The sequence below is a fragment of the Natator depressus genome, chromosome 4 (assembly GCF_965152275.1).
Source record: "Natator depressus isolate rNatDep1 chromosome 4, rNatDep2.hap1, whole genome shotgun sequence".
In the NCBI taxonomy this organism is placed as follows: domain Eukaryota; kingdom Metazoa; phylum Chordata; order Testudines; family Cheloniidae; genus Natator; species Natator depressus.
In genome coordinates, this window is record NC_134237.1 from 31,154,333 (window position 1) to 31,177,491 (window position 23,159).

The 23,159-nt window shown below is 41.6% G+C and overlaps 1 protein-coding gene across 1 annotated transcript in view; it reads right to left on the reverse strand.

The window, feature by feature from the left end:
- The window catches only part of TBCK (TBC1 domain containing kinase), a 186,959-nt gene that overhangs the window by 58,526 nt on the left and 105,274 nt on the right, over window positions 1–23,159 (reverse strand). The window contains exons 22-23 of the mRNA XM_074950710.1: window positions 17,471–17,632; window positions 869–1,044 (exon numbers count right to left, since the gene is read on the reverse strand). Coding sequence (XP_074806811.1) covers window positions 869–1,044; window positions 17,471–17,632 — 338 coding nt within the window. The remainder of the gene's footprint in view (window positions 1–868; window positions 1,045–17,470; window positions 17,633–23,159) is intronic.

Consider the following 23,159-nt stretch of genomic DNA (forward strand, 5'->3'; position numbering starts at 1 on the left):
CATAAACGTTATTGGGACTGTAACAATATCAGTCATGAAAACCATGATTATAGAGATGTCAGGTTAAGCAATACTTTTCATCTATGGAGAGTTAAAATCTATCTTGGGTCATCAGGGGAAAGGAGATAGGTGTAGTCTCATCTGGTCACATCACAAAACCATTCAGAACAATTAGTCTCTGCTTGAGGAAATCCAACAACAAAAGAGTAAGGATGTTTCAAGTAAGGATTGAAGTGCACTGGCAAAGCAAAGTGGAAAATTTTAACACATCCCTTTTCTGCACTATGGTTAGACCAAACCAACACCACTAATCCCTCACTTTTATGGGCACTAAATGCAATACAAAGTGTAGAAAGAAATCAATTAATATACAAACAGTTTATTACACACACATTCTTGTCAGTTGGTTAGGATAATCGGTGCAACTCATTTCTAGTTTCACTAACTCACAAGTTGTAATACTGCCAATCTTGTATGATGAACATAAGACCTTCATAATACACCTTTTCCAGAAAACCTATTTTAGGAAGATCTAAGGCATTTTAAAATATTACATTTAAAGATTCTGTATTTTAGACCGCAAATTCTTAGGGGCAGGGACTGTCACTTATTATGTGTATACATAATGACTAGCACAATGAGATCCCAACATATTTGAGGTCTTTAGGAGCTAACAATATACATGTTTATTAATGAATAATAATACAGTACTGCATTAAAAGAAGCCAAACCTGAATTACAATATAACAACAGATAATAACAACAACAAAGGTGTGATTTTCTTAATAAAGTTTTTTTTTGTAATGTTACCCTTAACACTACACCTTGTTCTCAAGAAGCCAGGAAAGCATAATCCTAAAACACTCACCAGGTCACTTTTAGGTGCATCCTGATAATCTGTTGTGAAGCAGGACATTGAACCTCTTGAGCCATTGCCCTCACTGGCTTGCTTTGGAGGCTGTGCATGTTGCCTATATGTTGCACTCTTAGGGGTCCAGCAAAAAAGGTTGACTGATTCACGGACACAACGTTCAATGTCAATTTCTGACCAAGGATTGAAAAACAAGCAAAAACCCAGATGTGAAAGTTAGTAAAATCAGAAAGTTAGACGAGTGAAACAACTGCTGAAAACATATCTTCAATTTTTAGTAACTATTTAGTTAATTTTTATTCAAAAGACATCCAAGAGACTTTACAGACAAATTATATAGGGATTAATTTTATCCACCACTGAAATGCCGCCACCTCAGGAATGTAAAGTGGCAGCAAAGTTACATTTATACAACTGTTTAAGACAGGAAGTGAAAAAGTACCATAACCAACTGAAGCTATAGGGATATTTTAATAGATTAATAGAATTACTTATATAGTAAAGATACTTCAGTAAAATTTGTTGGCATACTGTAAACCAAAATGCTCATAAATGTAGATGTACAATGGAAAGCAAGTCAAGTAACATCTATTTACATGATGCATGAACTTTCAGCTGGTCCAAAAATCAATGCCCTCTTTGTCATGGTTACAGTTGTTAAAAGCTATTACTTCCCAGATTGAAAGAGTCCAGTGAAACTTGACTTTGAACTTGAATTTGAACTTTGTGTTGCCTGCTATTTTTGACAAAATTATATGCTGTCTACTGGAAAACAGGAAATCTCAACATTATTTCGTGCTTGATGGCACACAAAATGGATTTGTCTTAGTCTTACTTTGAATTCAATCCAAAAATGGCTGCAGCTCACAGGGCAGCATGCTGGTTGAAGTACATGACACAACATGACTGAACTTGGGAATGTTTTAAAATATAAAATAAGCTATCACCAGTTGCAAATTATCAAAGCAGAATGAAGAAATGTGTAACCAAAAGTGATCCTATGACAAACATCATTTCAGAAGTGATAACATCAGGGCTACGTATGTTTTGAAAGCAAGGGTGTTGCAGTTCTGACCAAAGCAGTTAATAAGAGTATATGGTTTCTTGAGCACAGCAAAAGGACCAGTTGATTTGTTTCACCAGACCTTCAGTCTCATAAACGGGACAAATTAACAAGTGTGTAGAATTACCATAACCTTCATCTTATAAGAGTGCACAAGACATGACATAAGTACGACCGGCACTGGATGTATCAGTTCTAGATATCTCTGGGATGGACAGCAATTCATTATGACACTACCAAGTTTAGGCTGGAACTTAAGGTAGAATATTTTAGTTAGACAGGACTACTTACTCCAATTTTTTTTTTGATGTTTAAAGAGAAAGACTTGGTCTATTCAGGAAGCCATCCTTATTCAGGAAAAGTACTTAACTTTTAAGCACACGCTTAAGTCCCTTTAAAGTCATTGTGCTAAAATGCTTTCTTGACTGAGGGACTTAATGAGTACAAGCTGGGAGCTAAGAATTCCTGGGTTCTAATGCCAGCTCTAACAAGCATCCTGCTGTGGCCATGGATAAAATCACAGCCTCCGTTCTTCCAACTCAAGGGTTTCCATGCAGGATCATTCTTCTCAGGGGTATTGTATGTCAAGTTCTTTGACAACAAAATGTGCTCTTTTATATAATGTATTACTAGTCAATTTAATTACTAATTTTTCATTTTACAGGTGACTTGGTAAAAAGTTTCTGTTTAGTAATATCTTCCAGGAAAATCTGAGAAAGTGGCAAAACTAATGCAGGCTTTTCTGATTTAAGCAAAGTTTGCAAAACTTCACCAACTCTATGGCTCAAAATACAGGTTCCAAGTCGTTGATATTACACAGATTTTGCTCACATTTTAAAAGGCTCACTTTATTTGTATGGAGATGAGAACTTCAACTAAATTCTCTGACATGTTTACAACCTCTTATTTTTCCGTAGGGAGACAGTTCCAACCTGATTCTATCATGAATTATATCCTCTGCACCTGGGATTCTTGGCATATTTTACACGACTGTTAGGAAAACTTCAGCAATACTTGTGTGTGAAGGGAGATAAAAGTAGGATGCCTTAGCAAGTGTAAAAAGGCATCTGAGCACCTCCACCTCCAACAGTGCCCAAGTAAAACAGAGAGAATTGTGGGAGGACATAAGAGTCTACATATACCCCAAAGCTGTTAAAACAAAGAAGTCAAGGAAGGAGAGGAATTTTAAACCGGCATGAAAATATTTGACATTTGGGCTGAGATTTTCAAAAGTGACAAGTGATTTTGGTTGCCTACATATTTGGTGTACATCTGGAGACATCTTAAGGGAGCTGCTAAACACCCACTCTCTGAAAACTGAGCCCCTACAAGAAGTCTCAAAAGATGGGCATCTAAAAATTGAGGCACTCAAAAAAAATCACAAGTCACTTTTGGAAATGTTGGCCTGTAGCAATGGCCATCTCCTCCCTACATTTTAATTTTTTACAATAAACCAGCAACCTTCTAGTAAAAAGGAATTGACTGCCCTTTAATGTAGAGTAGCCACTACTCTACATTAAAAACTTTTTTGTCTCCTAAATTTACTAGAGTTTTACATTTATGAAAATAATTTGGTCATTAAAAGAGAGAGACCTTTTTGTGTGTGCTAACATTATATGTTGAATGTCATTCCCACTTCCAAATATAAATGATCTAACACACACAGCAGGCATTTTGCTACACATTCAAAAAATACTAAGCCCACAAAAATATTTTACTTATTTTCCTAAACCTTATTTTACTATTTTGTTCCCCTTTTGAACCTTATATACTCAATTCTCCTCTCCAGACATAACTACTGCCTCCTTCCTCTGTCAACACAATCAATCAATCTGAAGTGAGAAGGATGCCTCAGTGTGACAACTGGATAATATGGACACGGCTAGTTTTTATGAATATGTCTAATGAATATTATCACAGAAAGAGGCGAGCACATTTAGGGCATTCTGTCATAAAGAAGATGGATGGCTTTTCTTCTGTATCAGGATGTAAGAACTTTCTTTCACAAATCAAAACATTTGTTGTCCTATTTTTGGGGCAAAATTAAAATATAACCTCAAGCTTTCTCCCCTAGCGGCTCCTCTTTAGGCTGGAAAGTTGCTAAAGGCTATTGTCTACCATTAAATATACCTAGTTAATACATTTATTTCCTGAAGGTTTGATGAGCTGGATAAACTAATCTTTTAAGTAAACACGGGCAAATTAGCTGCTATATTTTCTAACAAAACCAATCATTAATCTCTCTAGGTTGATAAAGTCTGGAAGGCATGGATGACATGCATTGCTGCTCTAACTCAAAACTGTGTCATTAATATAACTCCATCCAGTAAGCCATATATTCTATTCACAAACTGAAGTCTTAAAAGCTTGTGAAAAATAACTGATATCAGTAATGCAACATGAACTTTATGGAATATCTGAGATTCAGTACAATACAGCAACCTTTGTAAATCTCCAACTGTCTGCATTTTGAGTGGATGTCAAAAAACACAAAGCACCAACTTAAGGGAATATGCCTGGGTCAACTGCATATGGAAGATTTTTTTGGTTTTTTTTGGTTTTAACTGTTCACAGAGAAAGCATGCTGAACAAACGATTACTCAAGCAAATCCTGTCATAAATGGTATTTATTTAGTGAAGAATTATACTGAATAGGTCTTTGTGCACAATTTAATCCATCTCAGAAACCTTTTCCTTTGGGATGAGGACACATGTCAAGAAGAAATGTGGACAAGATAAATTGCATCTACTTATTTTGGAGAAAAGCTAAGGTTAAGATTGTGGTTTGACCTCTCTCTCACAAGCATTCTACTACTGTCCTGCCACCCCTCCCCCCGCACACCCACAAACACCTTACACTTATGTGGCCAAGGACACCACTATGCTGCAAGCAAAGGAGTTGAACAGGTCAGACAGCTTGATCTTGTGACCTTTCCACAGAGAGGACAGCACAGAGATAAACGATTACAAGCTACCTACGTATGCCATACAAAAATACTAAGGTAACATAATGAAAGGGACACAATCAATTTAAAACAAAAATCACATTTCAGTCTGATATTTCTTTACTTATTATTATTGTTACTAATACTTGAGGACTGTAACTGAAAGGCCAGAAAAAAAACAATGTCCTCTTTTTTTAAGCTTACTTTCTGCATTTGTGAACATTTTGTGCAGTTGTCTGTCTCCACTGCTTTGTTAATGGTCATTTGCTCTTCCTCTCTCATGGACTGGCATGATGACATAAGTCTCATGCATCATGGATGAAAGCTGTCACCAGACTTACTCCTTTTTTTGTTCATTTTTTAAATCTCTCGCTCTGGCTGGTAGGTGAGGAAGGGATCTGAGCCTAAAGATATATTCAGATTCTTAGCTGCATACAGAATGCTTAGTTCTGGATTGCTGTGAGGGAAGAGTAATATTTTTTTCCCCTTAAGGAGCCATCAGTCTTTCTGTCTAAAGCATTGGGAGAAGAGGAATTGCTTCTTTTAAAAAAATGTGAACAGGAGATTAGTTTAGCCCAGAAACAACAAAGGAATCAACCATAGGATTGTGCCCCCAAGTAAATTATAAATTGTCCAGAAATGAACACAGTTCAAAGGCCGGCTTGTGGCAAAAAAATTTAATATCTGGATGTTTCTGGGTACAGACCCTTGGGAAGTGATGGCCCAATGGACTGGGAGTAGTTTCTCGGGGGGGGGGGGGTGTCTCTTTGGATTTAACTGGTGGGTGTTAGAAAAGAGTTAATAAAGGTAGGCTAAATCTTCATATTTAAATATTCTCACTGACTTTTGGGAGTCTGTAGGCTCCACAAGTGGATCTCAGAAACTTCCCTCCTTCTTGGAAAGGAATGGAGAAAAAAAAATCCAGAATGTCTGTTCTTGTGTGTGGAAATCTGTAAATTCTAAATATTAGATGACGCTTACTTCAGCTACTAGCCATCAGGACATTCTACTTCCGTCTAACTCTACTCTGCACAGAGGCGCACATGGGGAGTGTGCATGGTTTCAAAGCTCATCATGCCTATCACAAAGTTCATGCCAGCCAGACATCAGGTCTCTAGCCGAAGACAAGTAGGGGCTGCTATACCACTGGTATGGGTCACCTGAGCTGTGACATGGATTCTACATGGATCTCTTAGTGCATAATTGGGAAGTAGGCCCAGGAAAATCCAGCTGGCTGGAAGACTCCCCAGATCAGTCCAAATCCTTGCAGGCTGAACCAATCAGTGAGGCTCCGCATTTTGGGGCTTTTTTTTCCACTGTCTGGTGTGCTGTTCAACCCGATTAATGAATGAAAAGAAGTAAAGGAGTTTAGAACTGCTTCTCTCTCTCTCTCTGAGGAAGAAAAATAATTGAGCTCAAAAATTAGGATGCAGGGAAACGATGAGCACACCAAAATCCTCAACCTCGGATTTGTTCTGCTGCCAGCTGCTATACTGAGAATGGAGATGGCAACTCAGGCATTCTGAATCAAGTTACACGTGAAAATATTGGTCTAAAAAGTACACCATTAAAAACATATCTGTCATAATTGTAACTGAAACTGACAATCATTTATTATTTATCTTTCACAATGTTATTTTAGGGTGGGTTACTAGCAGATAAATTTATGTTCATCTTTTTTTCCTAGCCTAACTGATTGCTGAAGATGTTAGAAGGCAGTAGCTAGGAAAATGTTGAGATTAGGTAGAAATCACCTTCATATAAAGATACTTTGCTTTTTTCTTCTTGAAATATTTTTCCAAATAAGTACCTCACATATAGCTGCTAGTTCATATATTCATTTGTGCACAGTGGAGAAATAAACCAAGAAAGAAGCAATCAGTACACATTTAATTGAATATAGTACAACATATGGCTATATGAACAGTATGCAAAACGCTATTAATTTCAATTCAATTTTTCATGCCAACATTTTTATAACTTTTCCTTCATTACTGCCATTGTGTCAGCAATTCCTTGGACTATCTGTATTAAGGATACAACATAATACAACACTCGTATTAAGGATACAACACTCTTACTTAAAGTGAAAAAAGTATGTCTAAGAGTACTAATATCACGACACAAAATACTATCCAAATGCTGGCTTTTGTGCATTTAATGAATAGCATATAGGATTAGAAGGATCTATTGAGTCAACAATTATTTGTTATGCTTTCAAAACATTTTTGACTCCTATGTATAATTCATAAAATGAGAAATTAAATACCACCACGTGGCATGTTCATAGAGTAAGAATTGCAGGGCTGGAAGGGACCTTTAGAAGTCACCAACTCCAGCTTCCTGTGCTGAGGCAGCAACAAGTAAACCTAGATCATCCTTGACAGGTGTTCGTCTAACCTGTCCTTAAAAACCTCCAATGATGGGGATTCCACAACCTCCCTTAGAAGCCTATTCGAGAGCTCAAATTCCCTTATAGTTAGAAAGTTTTTCCAAATACCTAACCTAAATCTCCCTTGTTGCAGATTAAGCCCACTGCTTTTTGTCCTGTCTTCGGTGCACCTGGAAAACACTTGATTACCTTCCTCTTTATAACAGCCTTTAACATATTTTAATACTGTTTTCTGGTGTCCCCTAAATTTTCTTCTCTCGAGACTAAACATGCCCAGTTTTTTTAACCTTTCCTCATAGATCAGGTTTTCTAAACCTTTTATCAATTTTGTTGCTCTCCTCTCTCCAATTTGTCCACATCTTTCCTAAAGTGTGGCACCCAGAATTGGACACAGTACTCCAGTTGAGGCCTGACCAGTGCTAAGTACAGTAGGAGAATTACCTCCCGTGTCCTATTAATATACCCCAAAATAATGGTTTGCCTTTTATGCAACTGCATTACAATGTTGACTTATATTCAATTTGTGATCTATTATACCCCCAGATCTTTTTCAGCAATATTATTGCCCAGCCAGTTATTCACCATTTTCTAATTGTTCATTTGATTTTTCCTTCTTAAATGAAGTACTTTGCATTTGTCTTCACTGAATTTCTTTGTTGATTTCAGACCAATTCTCCAATTTGTCAAGGTTGTTTTGAATTCTAATCCTGTCCTCCAAAGTGCTTGCAACCCCTCCAAGCTTGGTGTCATCTGCAAATTTTATAAGCATACTACCCACTCCATTATCCAAGTCATTAACTGAAATGCGGAATTAACTGAAATATTGGAACCAGGACTGACCCCCTTAAGGATACCACTAAATACACGTTCCCAGTTTGATAATGAACCACTGATAACTATTTGGAGTACACTCTTTCAACCAGCTCTGCACCCACTTTATAGTAATTTCATCTAAACCAAGTTTCCCTGGTTAGTTTATGAGAAAGTCATGTGGGACTGAATCAAAAGCCTTACTAAAAAGCATGATATATCATGTCTACTGGTTCCTCCCTATCCACTATGCTGGAACACCATCAAAGAAGGAGATTAGGTTGGTTTCGTATGATTTGTTCTTGATAAATCTATGTTGGCTATTCCTTACAACCCTATTATCCTCCACGTGCTTAGAAACTGATTGTTTAACAATTTGTTCCAGTATCTTCCAGGTTTCAAAAGTTAGGCTGACTGGTCTGTAATTCCCAGTGTCCTCTTTGTTCCCCTTTCTAAAGGTAGGTCCTATGTTTGCCCTAATCCAGTCTCCTCACCTCTTCTCCCTGAGTTCTCAAAGATAACTGCTAATGTTTGATTGTTTCAGCTAGTTCCTTATATATCGTAGGATGACTTTCAAAAGGCCCTGCTGACTTGAATACATCTAACTTATCTAAATATTCTTTAATCTGTTCTTTTCCTATTTTGGCTTGCAATCCTTCCCCCTTATGGGTAATATTGCTAGTAACCTGCTTGTGGCCCCCTAAGGGGCCCCAATCTATTCACACATTCTTCCTTTTGCTGTAAAGAAAATACAGAGATAGTATTAAAACAGGAGAGATGTAACCCGTTCAACAACAGCTGTTTTAAAGAAGGCTCTAGCTATGTAATGACTTTTTCCTTGTTTATTGTCTACCAACCTCTTTAAAATGAATATACCTTTTAGCTAGAGCTGTCTTTTAGAAAAAAGAGTATACATGTGATTTTCTTCTGCTAGTAATAACTACACAGTAACAAAAGCACAAATAAATATGAATAAAATAATGGATGTTTCTTTAGTGTTTTTCCTTTGTTTTTTAATCCCATCACAGTGAAAGCTATAAATAGAGATGCATGAACATCATGTAGCTACAAGTAGAAGATGTGAATAATTAAAGGAGTTGCGGCTTCAGGTAAAATTACATCAATCTTGCAGGCTTTGACACTACAGAACAACCTTGGTGAGCAGGTGTGCACTAACAAATCGCTCTGCTCCTGTACCAAAGCCAGCTCCCCACCCCATTTCTGCCAGCAAGCAATAAAAAAAGAATTATTGGCAGATATGCATAGTCTGTTTCACAAATACCATTATTTATCAGTGATGAATCTTCATAAATTGCTTTATAAACACCCCTGCCACTTGCATCTCAACAAAGCCATCAAACACAAAACAGGTACTGGGAATATGTGGGACCAAGATGTTTCCACAAATGTCAATCCAGACTGTTTCTTCTTCTTGAAATGGAAAAATAAAGAATGCAGCATTGTTTGTTGTTGTCTTATGGTATTTTCAATCTAATTTTTTATATGAAACTACCAAAGTATAGTATAATACCATGGCTACTGTATGTGTATGTATTTGACAGAGTCCAAAATTGTTTTTTTCTTCACAGGTATACAGTCATTTGGTACAGCAGGATAGCCCCACTAACTCTGTGACAATCACCTTGCAAAATGTTTTGCACAAGAGGCAAATTTCTTTAGCTTGGGAACATTATTTCGGAGATGCCTGTCGTGACTGCATAGTTAAGGTGTTACAAGGGCTTCATTATTAAAAGACTTGTTCTAACCTCCTCTTCCCTTAGCCCCTGAATCTAAAGGACGAAATTTTTAAAGATTTTTCAAAAATGTAGTATAAAAAGTTGAAATAAGCCCTTTTAAAAAAGGTAAAAATACTGTCACGATCCTTCAACCCCTAACTTTAAAGTTAAATACTCTACAAACTTCAAAATTCTCACATATGCACATTTCTCTACAATATACAGGCATTTAGTAATATAAAACATTAATAATCTTCACTGTTATTAACTAGAGCTACACTAGCTGCTTAGAGCATTGCATTTTAATTACCTCACAATTAATATCTTAATTGTTATTGGGGAAATTTTCAAAAGGCACAAAAGAAAGTTAGACACTCATCTGCCACAAACTCAATGGGAGCTGGGCATTGGATAGCCGTCTGTGCCTTTGACAGACTTCCGCAGTTAGAGCTGAATGGGTCATGGATAGGGGTGAGCAAAGCATGTCCCGGGAGACAGGGAATTAGAAGTTAGGTGGCTCACCAAAAGGGAGAGATTCTCACCTCAAGGTGTGCATCCAGCAGACCCAAGCTCTGATGTGCAAGTATCTTTAGCAGTTAGTTCTGGTTCCGTCAGTGAAAATGTGCATGTCAGAATTGTTTATGTAACCTCGGTTTAGAATTTCCATAGTTTTTTTTAGTATTTGGGTTCTTTTAGAGCTGTGAGATCTATCTAGGTGTTTATTCGACCCTTACCACCACTGGTAGTGCATCTATGGTAAGTCAATTTTTGAACAGTCAGCAGCTTTAACTACAACAAATTTTTAATATTCGAATAACTCAGTTTCTGGAGGAATAACCTATTGTCATGATTCAGGGCTAGCTGAACCTTTGCCCCTTCTTCGGTCTCTCTCTGAGTGCACCCCCTTCAATTTTAGGCCTTGTGTCTGCTAGTGAGATAACTCAATATATGCATATGCAGTAAAGAATAGTAACCTGGCCAAGATACAGTAGTAATAAATTACAGGCAACTCCAAATCCATCACACCAATGTTAAGGGTTCACAGTTAAGCACTCTGAAGTGACAAATGCCAAAGCTGTGTTTATCTGTACAACCTTATCTCTGTCTCCTTGTGCACACACACCATTGGATGTGCTGGAATGAACTGTTCTAAATCTCCAATTCTCACATTCTACAAACAAAACAAAGTTTGCAGCTGAAAGGTTGGCTTTGCTTTTTGGTCAATTGACGTTTTTCTGGTGCTTACATTATTGGAATGAATAAGAAACCCGTGGACCTGTGTTACACAAGTCTCACAAAAAGAGAAGAGGACTTTTGCATATTTGTATGCTCTTTCTGAAAGCAAGAATTAGAGTAGACAGAAAGACAACGTAATATGCATAAACATTCCCATAAAGTTAAACAAGTTAATATAATTTTATATATATTGTACCAGCCTTGTCAGTATCCTTTTAAAGCTAGATATTCCAATCAGGATACATGGTACTGGCACCTCATTATAGATAGTTCAAAAAAAAAATCTGTATCTTGTCAGAAACTTGTAATACAAATTACTAACATAAGAGGAAATTACTATTATGCTAAAACTGCATAGGTTACCAAAGAATGTGAAGTGGCTATTGATTGGCCACAAATTTGCTGCTCCTACAAAACTGTAATACTAAAGTTAATTACAAGTCTTATCAATAACATGACTGACTTGCTCAGAAAATAAAAGTCCACCTTGAACTAAGCAGCATATTCATATCTACAGGTTTCAGAGTAGCAGCCATGTTAGTCTGTATTCGCAAAAAGAAAAGGAGTACTTGTGGCACCTTAGAGACTAACAATTTTATCTGAGCATAAGTTTTCGTGAGCTACAGCTCACTTCATCGGATGCACTAGTTTGTGTCCCACCTACAGTTATAGGCATGGAAAGTTAGAGAATGAGAGAGAAACCCTGATAAACTGACAGAGTTGTCAGAAACTGTAGGAGACAGGTCTCCCCAAAATGCGAGACATGCATGCATGCAAGTATAGGAAAAGGGGATGGATAACAATGAGCTTGGGATGCTGCTTGTTGGTTACAAGACAAGGAATTCATGGGCCAATGAAATGTGTTTTGACAACAAAGATGTACTGTCCTAGTCAAGAATATGGCTAGCACCTATCTTTACAACAATGCCAAATATTTGTGTAGGGCTATTTCCAACATGTTAATTTTTTCTTGTCTTGAGGTAAACATTGTAATATTATGGGTTCCATTAGTAAGATTTGTGTTCAGATAGTTTAGCTTAGAGTACAGTGCTGTCAGACGCAGGATTCAAAACTTTAACAAACTGTGATATTACATAATACAGGCTCTCTCAGTGCTGTGGCATCTTAATGGTTTTACTATAGGTATTGTTTGAGTAATGTGATATAAACAGCTTGACAGCTGCAAGAACTGAAAGCTTACAGACAAACAAAAGAGCAACAGTCATTTTTAGAAGAAAATATAGCGGGATGAAATCTGACTTTTTTTTAAACCTTTACAGGGGAAACACTCCCTTCATATAGAGTCAATTTTAAATGACTGTTAGAAACAAACACTTAATGCATTTACAAAGATGGATTACCAAATAAGAAAATCAAACCCTAAAATGTGATTTACTGGTGGTATGTTTCCAAAATTAAAGTAAGTATTTTTAATTAGCCTGTTTCTCTCTTGCTCATAAAGGTTAACTTTACTATGAAGCCATGTGATATAAATTGCATAAAATGGTTTGATAACTTTGGATGAATATTCTGTCCCCAAAATTATTCTTGGCAGATTGTTAAATTCAGGTATAAAGAGATCTCCCAGAAAATACCAAGCACTGTCCATCATAGGAAAAAACACACAGCCAACACATCAAGAAAGTCACTGCCTTTGTAAAAAGTTTTCAAGATAATTTTCTAGTATCATATGGTGACATGCTGTACCACAGAGTAGCACCCTGTAATGCCCATATCCATCATTTATATATGGGTATAATATTTCATATGAAACATGCTATGTAAGATATCATATGAAAGGTCATGCTCTGCTGAAATCCATTATTCTGTTAAAATATGTATATTGTTAGCATGTATGAAGTCATGAAACTTTGCTATATGATTGTTATTGAAATATGTTGTAAATTTGGGAGCTGTCCACTGCTAGTTCTCTAGTGACAACAAAGGAAGTGATCTACACGCAGGTGGGTGTTAAACCACCATTAAACAGAAGGGGTGTTGTAAGCAAGGGATTTATAGTTCTGTAAGAGAGTTGCACAAGCACCACACAATGGGGGACTGTTCAACTCTGACTCAGCAAAGCACACCAGGACATTTCTGGGCTAGTGTTTTCCAGGCACCTGGACTGAGGATATATCATAGGGGACAGTGGCATCATGCTTTTACCTTTCTTTTCCCCCACCTACACTGAAGATTGGCCCCAAGGTTAAAAGGAAAACCTGTGTATTAAGGTGTAGGAAAAACTGCTTGATCCGAATACTGCTTAGTCTAATCAGGGTTAGGATTTAGACTGCATGCTTACCTTTCAGTTTCTTTGATAATTATCTCTGACCTTTTGTGCCTACCACTATAATCACTTAAAAGCTATCTTTCTGTAGTTAATAAATCTGTTTTATATTTTACCTAAAACAGTGTGTTTTGGTTGAAGTGCTTAGGAAATCTCAGCTCAGTTTACAAAAGCTAGTGTGTGTCCCCCTCCACGTGGAGGTAGGGACGGACTGGGTAATGAACGTACACTGGTCAGGCTTCTAACCAGGGCAAAATGGTACAGTTCTGGGGTGCAAGGCTGGGGGCTTGGGAGATTTGCTGGTACCTTTTACTGTATGATTCATGAGTGGTTCAGGGAGCATTCATGCAATTTAGCAGTGTGTCGGGCTCCACGTCCCGTTGTACTGAGTGATAACAGCACCTGGAGGGGTTTGCTGCTTGTCACTAGCAAAGCGTTGTGAGAGACAGCCCAGGCTGGAGAGTTAAGAGGGCACTGCAGTACCCCAGTTCCAGATTGCGCCCCAGGGATCCCATCTCACACATAGGATGGCATTACATATGCCCCTCCTTTTACTGGCATTGTTAACTTTCCCAAACAGCTATGGAAACTGCATTATTACTCAGTGGCCTGGGGAAGGTGGCTTCTGCTCTTGGGGGTTAGACTAGATGACCCTTGAGGTCCCTTCTAACCCTGTGAGTATATAATTACCAGTGCACCGGATAGAATATGTGGCCCTTTGTTATTAATATACAGATTTTGAGAAGTCAGTGAGCTTTTATTTAAATTATAAACAAGAAAATGTTAAAAAACTATAATCTTACAATTTTGAGGAGCAATAAAATAGACTTAGACTGGAAAACAAGTCATTTTCACTGGCAGCCTGAGATAATCCATTCAGGTATGCAGCAAATTTAAAACCACAGGAATTTTAGGCTGCTGAGTAACAACTGATTTTAGAAATTATTGCAGATGTTTTCAACAGTGTAATTTTTTTCTCAGAGTGACGCAGTTTTAGGTGAAAGCTGTCTATGAATTAGTCTCAGAAAAATTTCAGCCATGGCATAAAGGGTATTTCAATCAAAATAGTGAAAACCCTGCTTGGGGCATACAGATGACTAAGAGCATAATCAGGCTACTCCTTTAAACCAAAAATAAGATTTATGTAGGAAAGTCAGACATATAACCATAATCATTATATGTTAAGAGAAGATATTGATTATTTCACTTTTAGCTACACTAATGGTGTATTTTATTTCCAAATAATGCTGATATTGTCTTACTTTATGATTATCTTACTGTTTTTTTTCCAAGACGCCAATTTGGGTTGCATTTTGAATTCACGTCAGAACTCTGATCTATACTGTGTTATTACCTACAATATTTTCTATGGCACAAAACCCCCAACTCATACAACCTGCATTTGTTATCACCTATACCTCCTTTTAAAATGCTTCTCAGAGATTACCTAGCATATTATCATGCTACTGCAATTTGATTCCTCCAGTAACATAGGAAAAATTAATAAAAAAAACTCTGTTAACAAATAGCTTGGTATAATGTGATAACCTCGCTAAAAGCAGTGTATGTCATAATTAATATTTATTAACATTACCATATTGACAGTCAGTGAACTATGACAAGGCTCACGGGCATTCATGGCAGCTTGAGGCAAAATTAAGTATGGGCAGACATGGCTGAAGTTGAAGTTGTATTCTATTACACACATGCAAATAGACATGTTTTCATAAATAAGCAGCTAAGACGGTGTAAACAAAAGAACTGTAAAGATATTTGTTGAATGTACCCCATTCTGTGATGCAGGTCATTAAGAAAGGTCAGAAGCACTCTTACTGGCATCTTTGGAGCACCAACGATTTTCTGCAACAGTTACTATCAATGGAGCTCTTCACATATTATGGTTCTAAATATGTGTTTTCAATCTTCAAAAAACAGGGTCAGATATTTCATATAGTGTCTCTCTTTTTTTTCAGTATACATACATTGGTGACTCACTATTTCTCTGAATAGAAAGCCAACTAGTAATTCCTGGTGTGGTCTACATTTAATGTGTTCTAACACAGGGTGTGGTGGACAGCGTTCTTACTTGACGTATCAAATATTTTATTATAAAATTAATAACGTTTTGAAAGTGCTTTGAACATGACATATTTATGGTTTCTGGAACTCTTGCACCACACAAAATAAATCACAATAATCCTAAATAATTTCAGGGTCATACACCATAAGATTAAACAATACTTCAGTATATCGTACTTTAAATCTTCAAAATTCCTTACAATACTCTATAATTTGAAAATGGTTATCATAAAAAGAGTCATAAGCATATTTCAAGTCTACAGCACTATGAAAGCTAATAACTTCTTATTCATACACAATGCTACTACAATGTACAGTACACCTATAAGAACATAAAAACAATTTATTTGGCTTAAGATTAATTGAACTACATAATTAAGATACACTCAGGGAAATAAATCAGGAGAAATGACCTGGGCAAGAAAATAACTATAATATTTTTCAACTGAGCTCTAGCCAAAGCATTTAGCCAAACAGCCATGGAATGGGAGAAGGAGATCCTCTGAACTGGCCCACACCTTCCAGAACTTCAAAGGATATTCTTGAACTTTAAGAAAGGCATTTGAATTGACCAAGAATGCAGAAGGAAATTAAAATACAATATGGAACAGGATATCAAATTAAATTAAGGTTTACATAAAATCTCATTTTGTTCTTGTTTCTTTACAAAAAAAAGAACCCACAATTTTTATTTAACCTGCAGCTCCCTGTTTTGAGAAGTTTAGCATCTTAAAGCCCTGATCCTGTAAATACTTATGAATTTGCTTAATCTTATTACTGGGGGTAGTCCCACTGATTTAATTTACTCACAGTAGTAAAGTTTTAAGCATGTTTCTGTTTATAGGACTGGGGTATATATGACAAAATTAACAGAGAATCAACAATAAAATATATTTTACTGAATAAGGAAGGAGGGGAGTCTAGAAATGACTGATTATGGAGACAAGATTATTTAGTTTTAACTTGTGTGTGTCTTGCTGAATCAAAAAAGGTTTGTTTTTTCTTTTACCACTGAACATAGTGGTAAAATTGGGGTGATGCTATTAAAGCAAATTGCTGTGCCAAAGAAATAACAATGTATAATTATGAAGTGTAGTGTTTTACATGTTCAGTGAGCTATCTGAATGTTGATTAAACACAAGTGCATGGAAATGCATCTTCCAGTCTACTTAAGCTTATTTAATTCAAATGTTTTTTTATTAACCAGTAACGCTTTTGCTCACAAGTAAGGTTGAAGCCTCATGCTGGACTATTATATTTTCAGGAGACACAAGTTTGTACAGAGCTAAGTCACATCAGTATCCACTGAATAAGATGGCAGAGTTGCTGACCAGTGGCTAAAGGAACCTGAAGCAGCCTGCACTTTTATGGCTGTAGCTCACGAAAGCTTATGCTCAAATAAATTTGTTAGTCTCTAAGGTGTCACACGTACTCCTTTTCTTTTTGCAAATACAGACTAACACGGCTGCTACTCTGAAACCTTTTATGTAAACAGTCTCTTATAAGTTTTGAATTTCAAGTGCAGACTGCTTTAAACAGTGCTTCTTTATTGGCTTTTAAACAACTTTTTGTATTTCTGCTCTAGTGACTGCTTCTGTAGCAAGAAATGTACTCCCAAGGGATAGAGAAGGATAGGGAAGGATAGAGCTATCATCATATAATGAGATAACCATAGTAATAGCATACGGAGCAAATCTGAACGAGTAATTCATTGAGGATCAATTTGACTAACTGCACCACTTCCTGTTTGTGGTATGTCAACCAGTGATTCAAATTTTTCAATTCATTAATTATTTTAAATTATTCTAAAGTTGATTGAGTTCTCCATGCTTTACTTGAACCCTGATAATGGACGTTACCCAAGCACCAGTGAAGACAATGGAGACTTTCTTGACTTCAGTGGGCTGTGATCCAGGCCCCAAACACTATCATAGGTTCACATAAGCCTAATTTTCCAAACCTATAAAATATTTGACATAAACATAAATATGTTCAACAGAATGCTTAAAAATAGGACACCAGAAAAGAAAAAAAAATTGCCATTTATATACCTGGTAAATCTGAAAAGAGCAGAATGCATTCATTGAATCCATTAGCCAGAAGCCGGTCCCGCAGCTGTTGCAGAATAGCCACTCCAATACAGAATGGGAAGGAAGAATTGCCAAGCAGTAATGTATCCCACAGATGAAAAATCTTGTGCAGTGGAAAGACATCTGCAAGGTGGCACGGGCAACAAAATATTAATTATAACACACAATGTTAAGGTTTAAAAATATACATGACTAACCTTCTATAAGTTTTATTGTTGCCTCAAAGTTACTGCTTTTTAATTTGGGAACAAACGAGACTAAACTTGCTTAGCCTCAGATTTGTTTTCATATGTATATTTATTACTCCCTATGGCAATCAACACTTTGTTTCAATATTAAATATCTACTTCTGTGGATTATTTTCTTTTCTGGTGCTAAGTACACACTTTAGTGATATTTCTTTCTCTTTTGGAACAATCTGTAATTATGCATGAGTATACTACTGGAGGTGGGGGGAAGGGTGAGAGTGAAAAACAAATGTATGCAATGCTTCTTAGCTGATTGAGCTTTCAGAAGGGATTTTTCTCCTTTGAAAACAAACGGTTACTTACTTTCTCGTAACTGTTATTCTTCAAGATGTATTGTTCACGTCCATTCCACATTAGGTGTGTGCACACTGCGTGCACGAGTGTTGGAAACTTTTCCCCTTAGCGGCTCCCGTCGGGCCGGTGGACCCCCCGAGTGGCGCCACTGCGCCGTGCATATATACCCCCGCCGGCCCGACCCCCTCCAGTTCCTTCTTGCCAGCGACTCCGACAGAGGGGTAGGAGGGTGGGTGGTGGAATGGATGTGAATAACACATCTTGAAGAACAACAGTTACGAGAAAGTAAGTAATGTTTTTTTCTTCTTCGACTGCTTGTTCACGTCCATTCCACATTAGGTGAATTACAAGCTTACCTCTGGAGGAGGGTAGGAGTCATGGAACAACTGCTCGGAGGACCGCTCTGCCAACTGCCGCGTCTCTGGCCTGCTGGTTGACCACATAGTGGGTCATGAAGGTGTTCACCGAGGACCAGGTGGCTGCTCTGCAGATCTCCTGGATCAGGACCTGTGCCAGGAATGCCGTGGAAGCCGCCTGCGCCCTGGTCGAGTGGGCCGTGACCGCCGGGGCCGGAACACCTGCGAGCTCATAGCACGCCTGGATGCAGCTTGTAATCCAAGATGAAAACTGCTGCGCTGTCACTGGGAGGCCTTTTACCCTCTCGGCTACAGCCACAAACAGCTGTGCGGATTTGTGAAAGGGTTTGGTGCGCTCAAAATAGAACGCCAGCACTCGACGCACATCCAGGGTGCACTAGCTGCAGTGACTCAGGTCCGTATGGGGTTTCGGGAAGAACACCGGCAGACAAATGTCCTGGCCCAGATGGAATTGGGAGACCACCTTAGGGAGGAACTTGGGGTGCGGCCGGAGCTGCACCTTGTCCTTGTGAAATACTGTATATGGTGGCTCAGAGGTGAGGGCCGTCAGTTCGGACACCCTTCTGGCCAAGGTAATGGCAACCATAAACGTCACCTTCCAAGAAAGGTGGAGGAGAGAAACAGGTAGTGAGGGACTCGAAAGGGGGTCCCATGAGTTAAGAAAGGACCAGGTTAAGGTTCCATGGAGGGACTGGGGGGTGGGAGTACGGGAACACCCTCTCCAACCCTTTAAGGAACCGCCCCACCATTGGGTGGGAAAACACCGAGCCCCCCGAGAACCCTGGATGGAAGGCGGAGATGGCTGCCAGGTGCACTCTGAGTGAAGTCGGGGCTAGCCCTTGCTGCTTGAGATGCAGGAGGTACTCCAGAATGGCTTGCACCAGGGCCTGGCCCGGCTGCACCTGTCGGCATTCACACCAACACAAGAACCTTTTCCACTTGGCCTTGTAGGCCACCCTGGGTAGAGGGCTTTCTACTGCCAAGCAGAATCTGCTGCACTGGAAGGGAGCACTGGCTCTCCAGGGCATTTAGCCACAGAGCCTCCAAGCCATCAGATGCAGTGACTGCAGGTCGGGGTGGAGAAAAGCCGCCCGCCGTCCTGTGTAATGAGGCCCTGGTGTAGGGGCAGCACTACTGGGGCCTCCACCGACAGCTCTAGGAGCGATGTGTACCAGTGTTGGCAGGCCCAAGCTGGGGCTATGAGGATCACCGCCACCCTGTCCCTGCGCACCTTGAGTAGGACCTTGTGCACCAAGGGGAGCTGGGAGAAGGCATACATCAAGCCCCCTCTCCACGGGATTGCAAACGTGTCCGCAAGTGAGCCCGGGCTGCGGCCCTGGAATGAGCAAAACCATGGGCACCGGGCATTGGCCCTGGTGGCAAACAGATCTACCCGGGGAAACCCCCACCTGCAGAAGAGTGAAAGCACCACGTCCGCCCTGAGCATCCACTCGTGCATGTGATACAACCTGCTGAGGGAGTCCGCCAGCTCATTCGCACCCCAGGGAGATAGGACGTCTCGAGGTGAATCGCATGGGCTATGCAAAGGTCCTAGAGGAGGAGAGCCTCGCGACAGAGTGGCGAGGAAGGAGCCCCGCCCTGCCTGTTTATGTAAAACATGGCAGTAGTGTTGTCTGTCAGAACTGTTATGCTGTGACCACTCAGAGTGGCGTGAAAGATCTGGCAGGTGAGACGAACCGCCCTGAGCTCCTTCAAGTTGAAATGGAGCGACCGCTCTGCCTCGGACCACAACCCCAGCGTCATGAGGTCCTCCAGGTGAGCCCCCCCATCCACACCAGCGTCAGGTCCGGAAGTGGGGCAGCAAAGGGGTTTCCTTTGCAAACCACAGGTTGGGACTGCCACCACAGCAGGGAGTCCAGCACATCCCTTGGGGCTGTCACTACCAAGTCCAGGGGGCCCCTGCCTGGGCGGTACACCTGAGTGAGCCACGCCTGCAGAGTCCTGAGTCTCAGTCTGGCATGCCTGACCACGTGCGTGCATGCTGCCATGTGGACCAGCAGCACCTGGCCATTATTGTTGGAAACTGGCGCAGGGAGGCCACTGCTTGTTGGATAGCCCGGAATTGGGATACCAGAAGGTTTGCCCTGGCTTGCACCCCGTCCAGGACCGCCCCTACAAATTCCACTCTCTGCGTGAGTACGAGCGTGGACTTGGGGACGTTGACCAGGAGCCCCAGCTCGCGGAACAATCTCAGGGCCACCTCCACATGGCCCTGCACCTCCACCTCGGATTGGCCCGCCAGGAGCCAATCGTCAAGGTACGGGTACACCCGGATTCTCTGCCTCCGTAAGAAGGCCACCACCACCGCCATGCACTTCGTGAACACGCTTGGGGCTAGACCGAACGGGAGAACTGATAATGTTCTTGGCCCACGGTGAAGCGTAGGAACCGCCGATGTGCTGGGAAAATGGCGATATGACAGTATGCGTCCTTCACTTCGAGGGCGGCTTATCAGTCCCCCGGATCCAGGGAACGGATGATGGTGCCCAGAGAGACCATGTGGAACCAGGCCTTGACCAGGAATTTGTTGAGCCCGTGCAGGTTTAGGATTGGGCGAAGGCCCCCTTTGGCCTTGGGGATGAGGAAGTATCGGGAGTAGAACCCTTTTCCCCTTAGGCCGTGAGGCACTGCCTCTACCGCCCCCACCCATAGCAGCGAGCGGACTTCCTCCTCTAGGAGATGCTCGTGAGAGGTGTCCCTGAAGAGGGACAGGGAAGGGGGGGTCGGAGGGGAGGAGGAAGGCAAACTGCAGCGAGTACCCGTTCCGCACCGTGCGTAAGACCCAACGGTCCTACGTAATGGTGGACCATGCATGGGAGAAACGGGACAGGCAGTTCAGGAAACAAAGGGATGGATCCGGTGACTGGTCTGGTATGCTGTCGTCGAGCACACCTTCAAAAGCCTGGCTTAGTGCCCGGCTAGGGTTTGTGCTGGCCTTGGTTCTGGCCCGGCGCATTATTGTTATTATTGTTGTTGCGCCATCGCCTGTTATCCCTGCCTCGCCTACGGTAAGGCTCATGCCTATGGCCAGGCTGGTACTGGCGTTGAGGGGGGGGCTATGGCTTAAAGGGCTTCCTCTGGGTCGCTGGGGTGTGCATACCCAGCGACTTGAGCGTAGCCCGCGAGTCCTTGAGGCTATGCAGCCTCGCGTCTGTCTGGTCTGAGAAGAGCCCAGACCCTTCGAATATGTAGCCTCGCGTATTCTGGACCTCGTGGGGCAGCCTGACTCCTGGAGCCACGCAGAGCGCCTCATGACCACCCCTGAGGGGATTGTTCTAGCCGCCGTGTCTGCCGAATCCAGGGAGGCCTGGAGAGAGGTCTTGGCTACTGCCTTGCCTTCGTCCACCAGGGCCGTGAATTCCTGTTGGGAACCTTGCGGGAGGTTGTCCTTAAACTTCCCCACAGCCGCTCAGAAGTTGAAATTGTGCCTGTTGAGGATGGCCTGCTGGTTAGCAATCCTTAACTGAAGGCCCCCAGATGAGTACACCTTTCTACCAAAAAGGTCCAGGGGTTTTACCTCCTTGGCCTTAGGGGCCGAGGCCTGCTGTCCATGGCGCTCCCTTTCGTTCACCGCCGAAACCACTAGGGAGCATGGGACTCCTGTGGCAGAACAGGAACTCATAGTCCTTAGATGGGGCAAAGTATTTATGCTCCACTCCTTTAGCCGTTGGAGCGCTGGAGGCCGGGGTCTGCCATATAGTCTTATAGTTAGACTGAATGGTCTTAATGAGCGGGAGTGCTATTCTGGATGGCCCTTTGGGGATCAAAATGTCCACCATGGGTCCTCCTGCTCAACCATCTCCTCGGCCTGCAACCCCAAATTTTGGGCAACTCTGCACAGAAGTTCCTGGTGGGCTCTATGGTCTATTGACAGATACCTCTGTACTGGCCATTGCCTCATCGGGGGAAGACGAGGAGGTTAGCTGCTGCTCGATCCCCTCTGGTTAGTCCTCCTGCTCCCCATCTCCTGGGGCAGGGGCCCCCAGCTCAGGCTGGGGCGGGAGTCCATGGGACAGCACCGGGCTCGGAGTCAGACTCTCCGGTCTACGCTAGGGAGATGCTGGAGGCCTGGATACTGTTGCCCCCGGCATTGTCTGGCGTCGGTGCGGGGACCGGGACCGCTGCACCAAATCACTTGCCCTGGACGGGGCCCCTTGGTGCTCCTGATAGGCCCAGGGGGTCCAGAAGGGCCAATGGCCTGGCGGCCCCCATTGAGCTTACCAGCTCCCCTGAGGGTCTCTGCTGTCCGGGCCCCGGTACAGGTAGCTATAGCGGCCGGAGCCGGCACCGGACTGTGGCGACGCTGATCGCGAAGGCCATGGCCGTGCCAACGATCTGCGCCGGTGGGAGAACGAGTGGCTCCTGGCTGAGCAGGATCAGGAGCAGTACTGGTACCCCCGGGACTGGGATCTGGACTGGGACCGGCGTTCCCTGGACTGGGACCATCTGTGGGAGACCTCTGGCGAGGGCAGTCTCAACTCCTCCTGGGGCTGGTCTCTGGGTGGTGCCGGAGAGCGGTGTGCCCTTCCTGGCGCTTCTTCACGTTGATCCACTGACGGTGCTGCAACCTCCTTCTGGGCCACTGACAAGTGAGAGTCTGCGGAGTCGGAGCTCGACCAGGACCAACTGCAGGAGCAGTGCCGTGACGGTGTCTTCGAGCGGCACACCGTTGCCGGCCTACCCCTCGACGGTGCCCGAGGAATGGGTGCC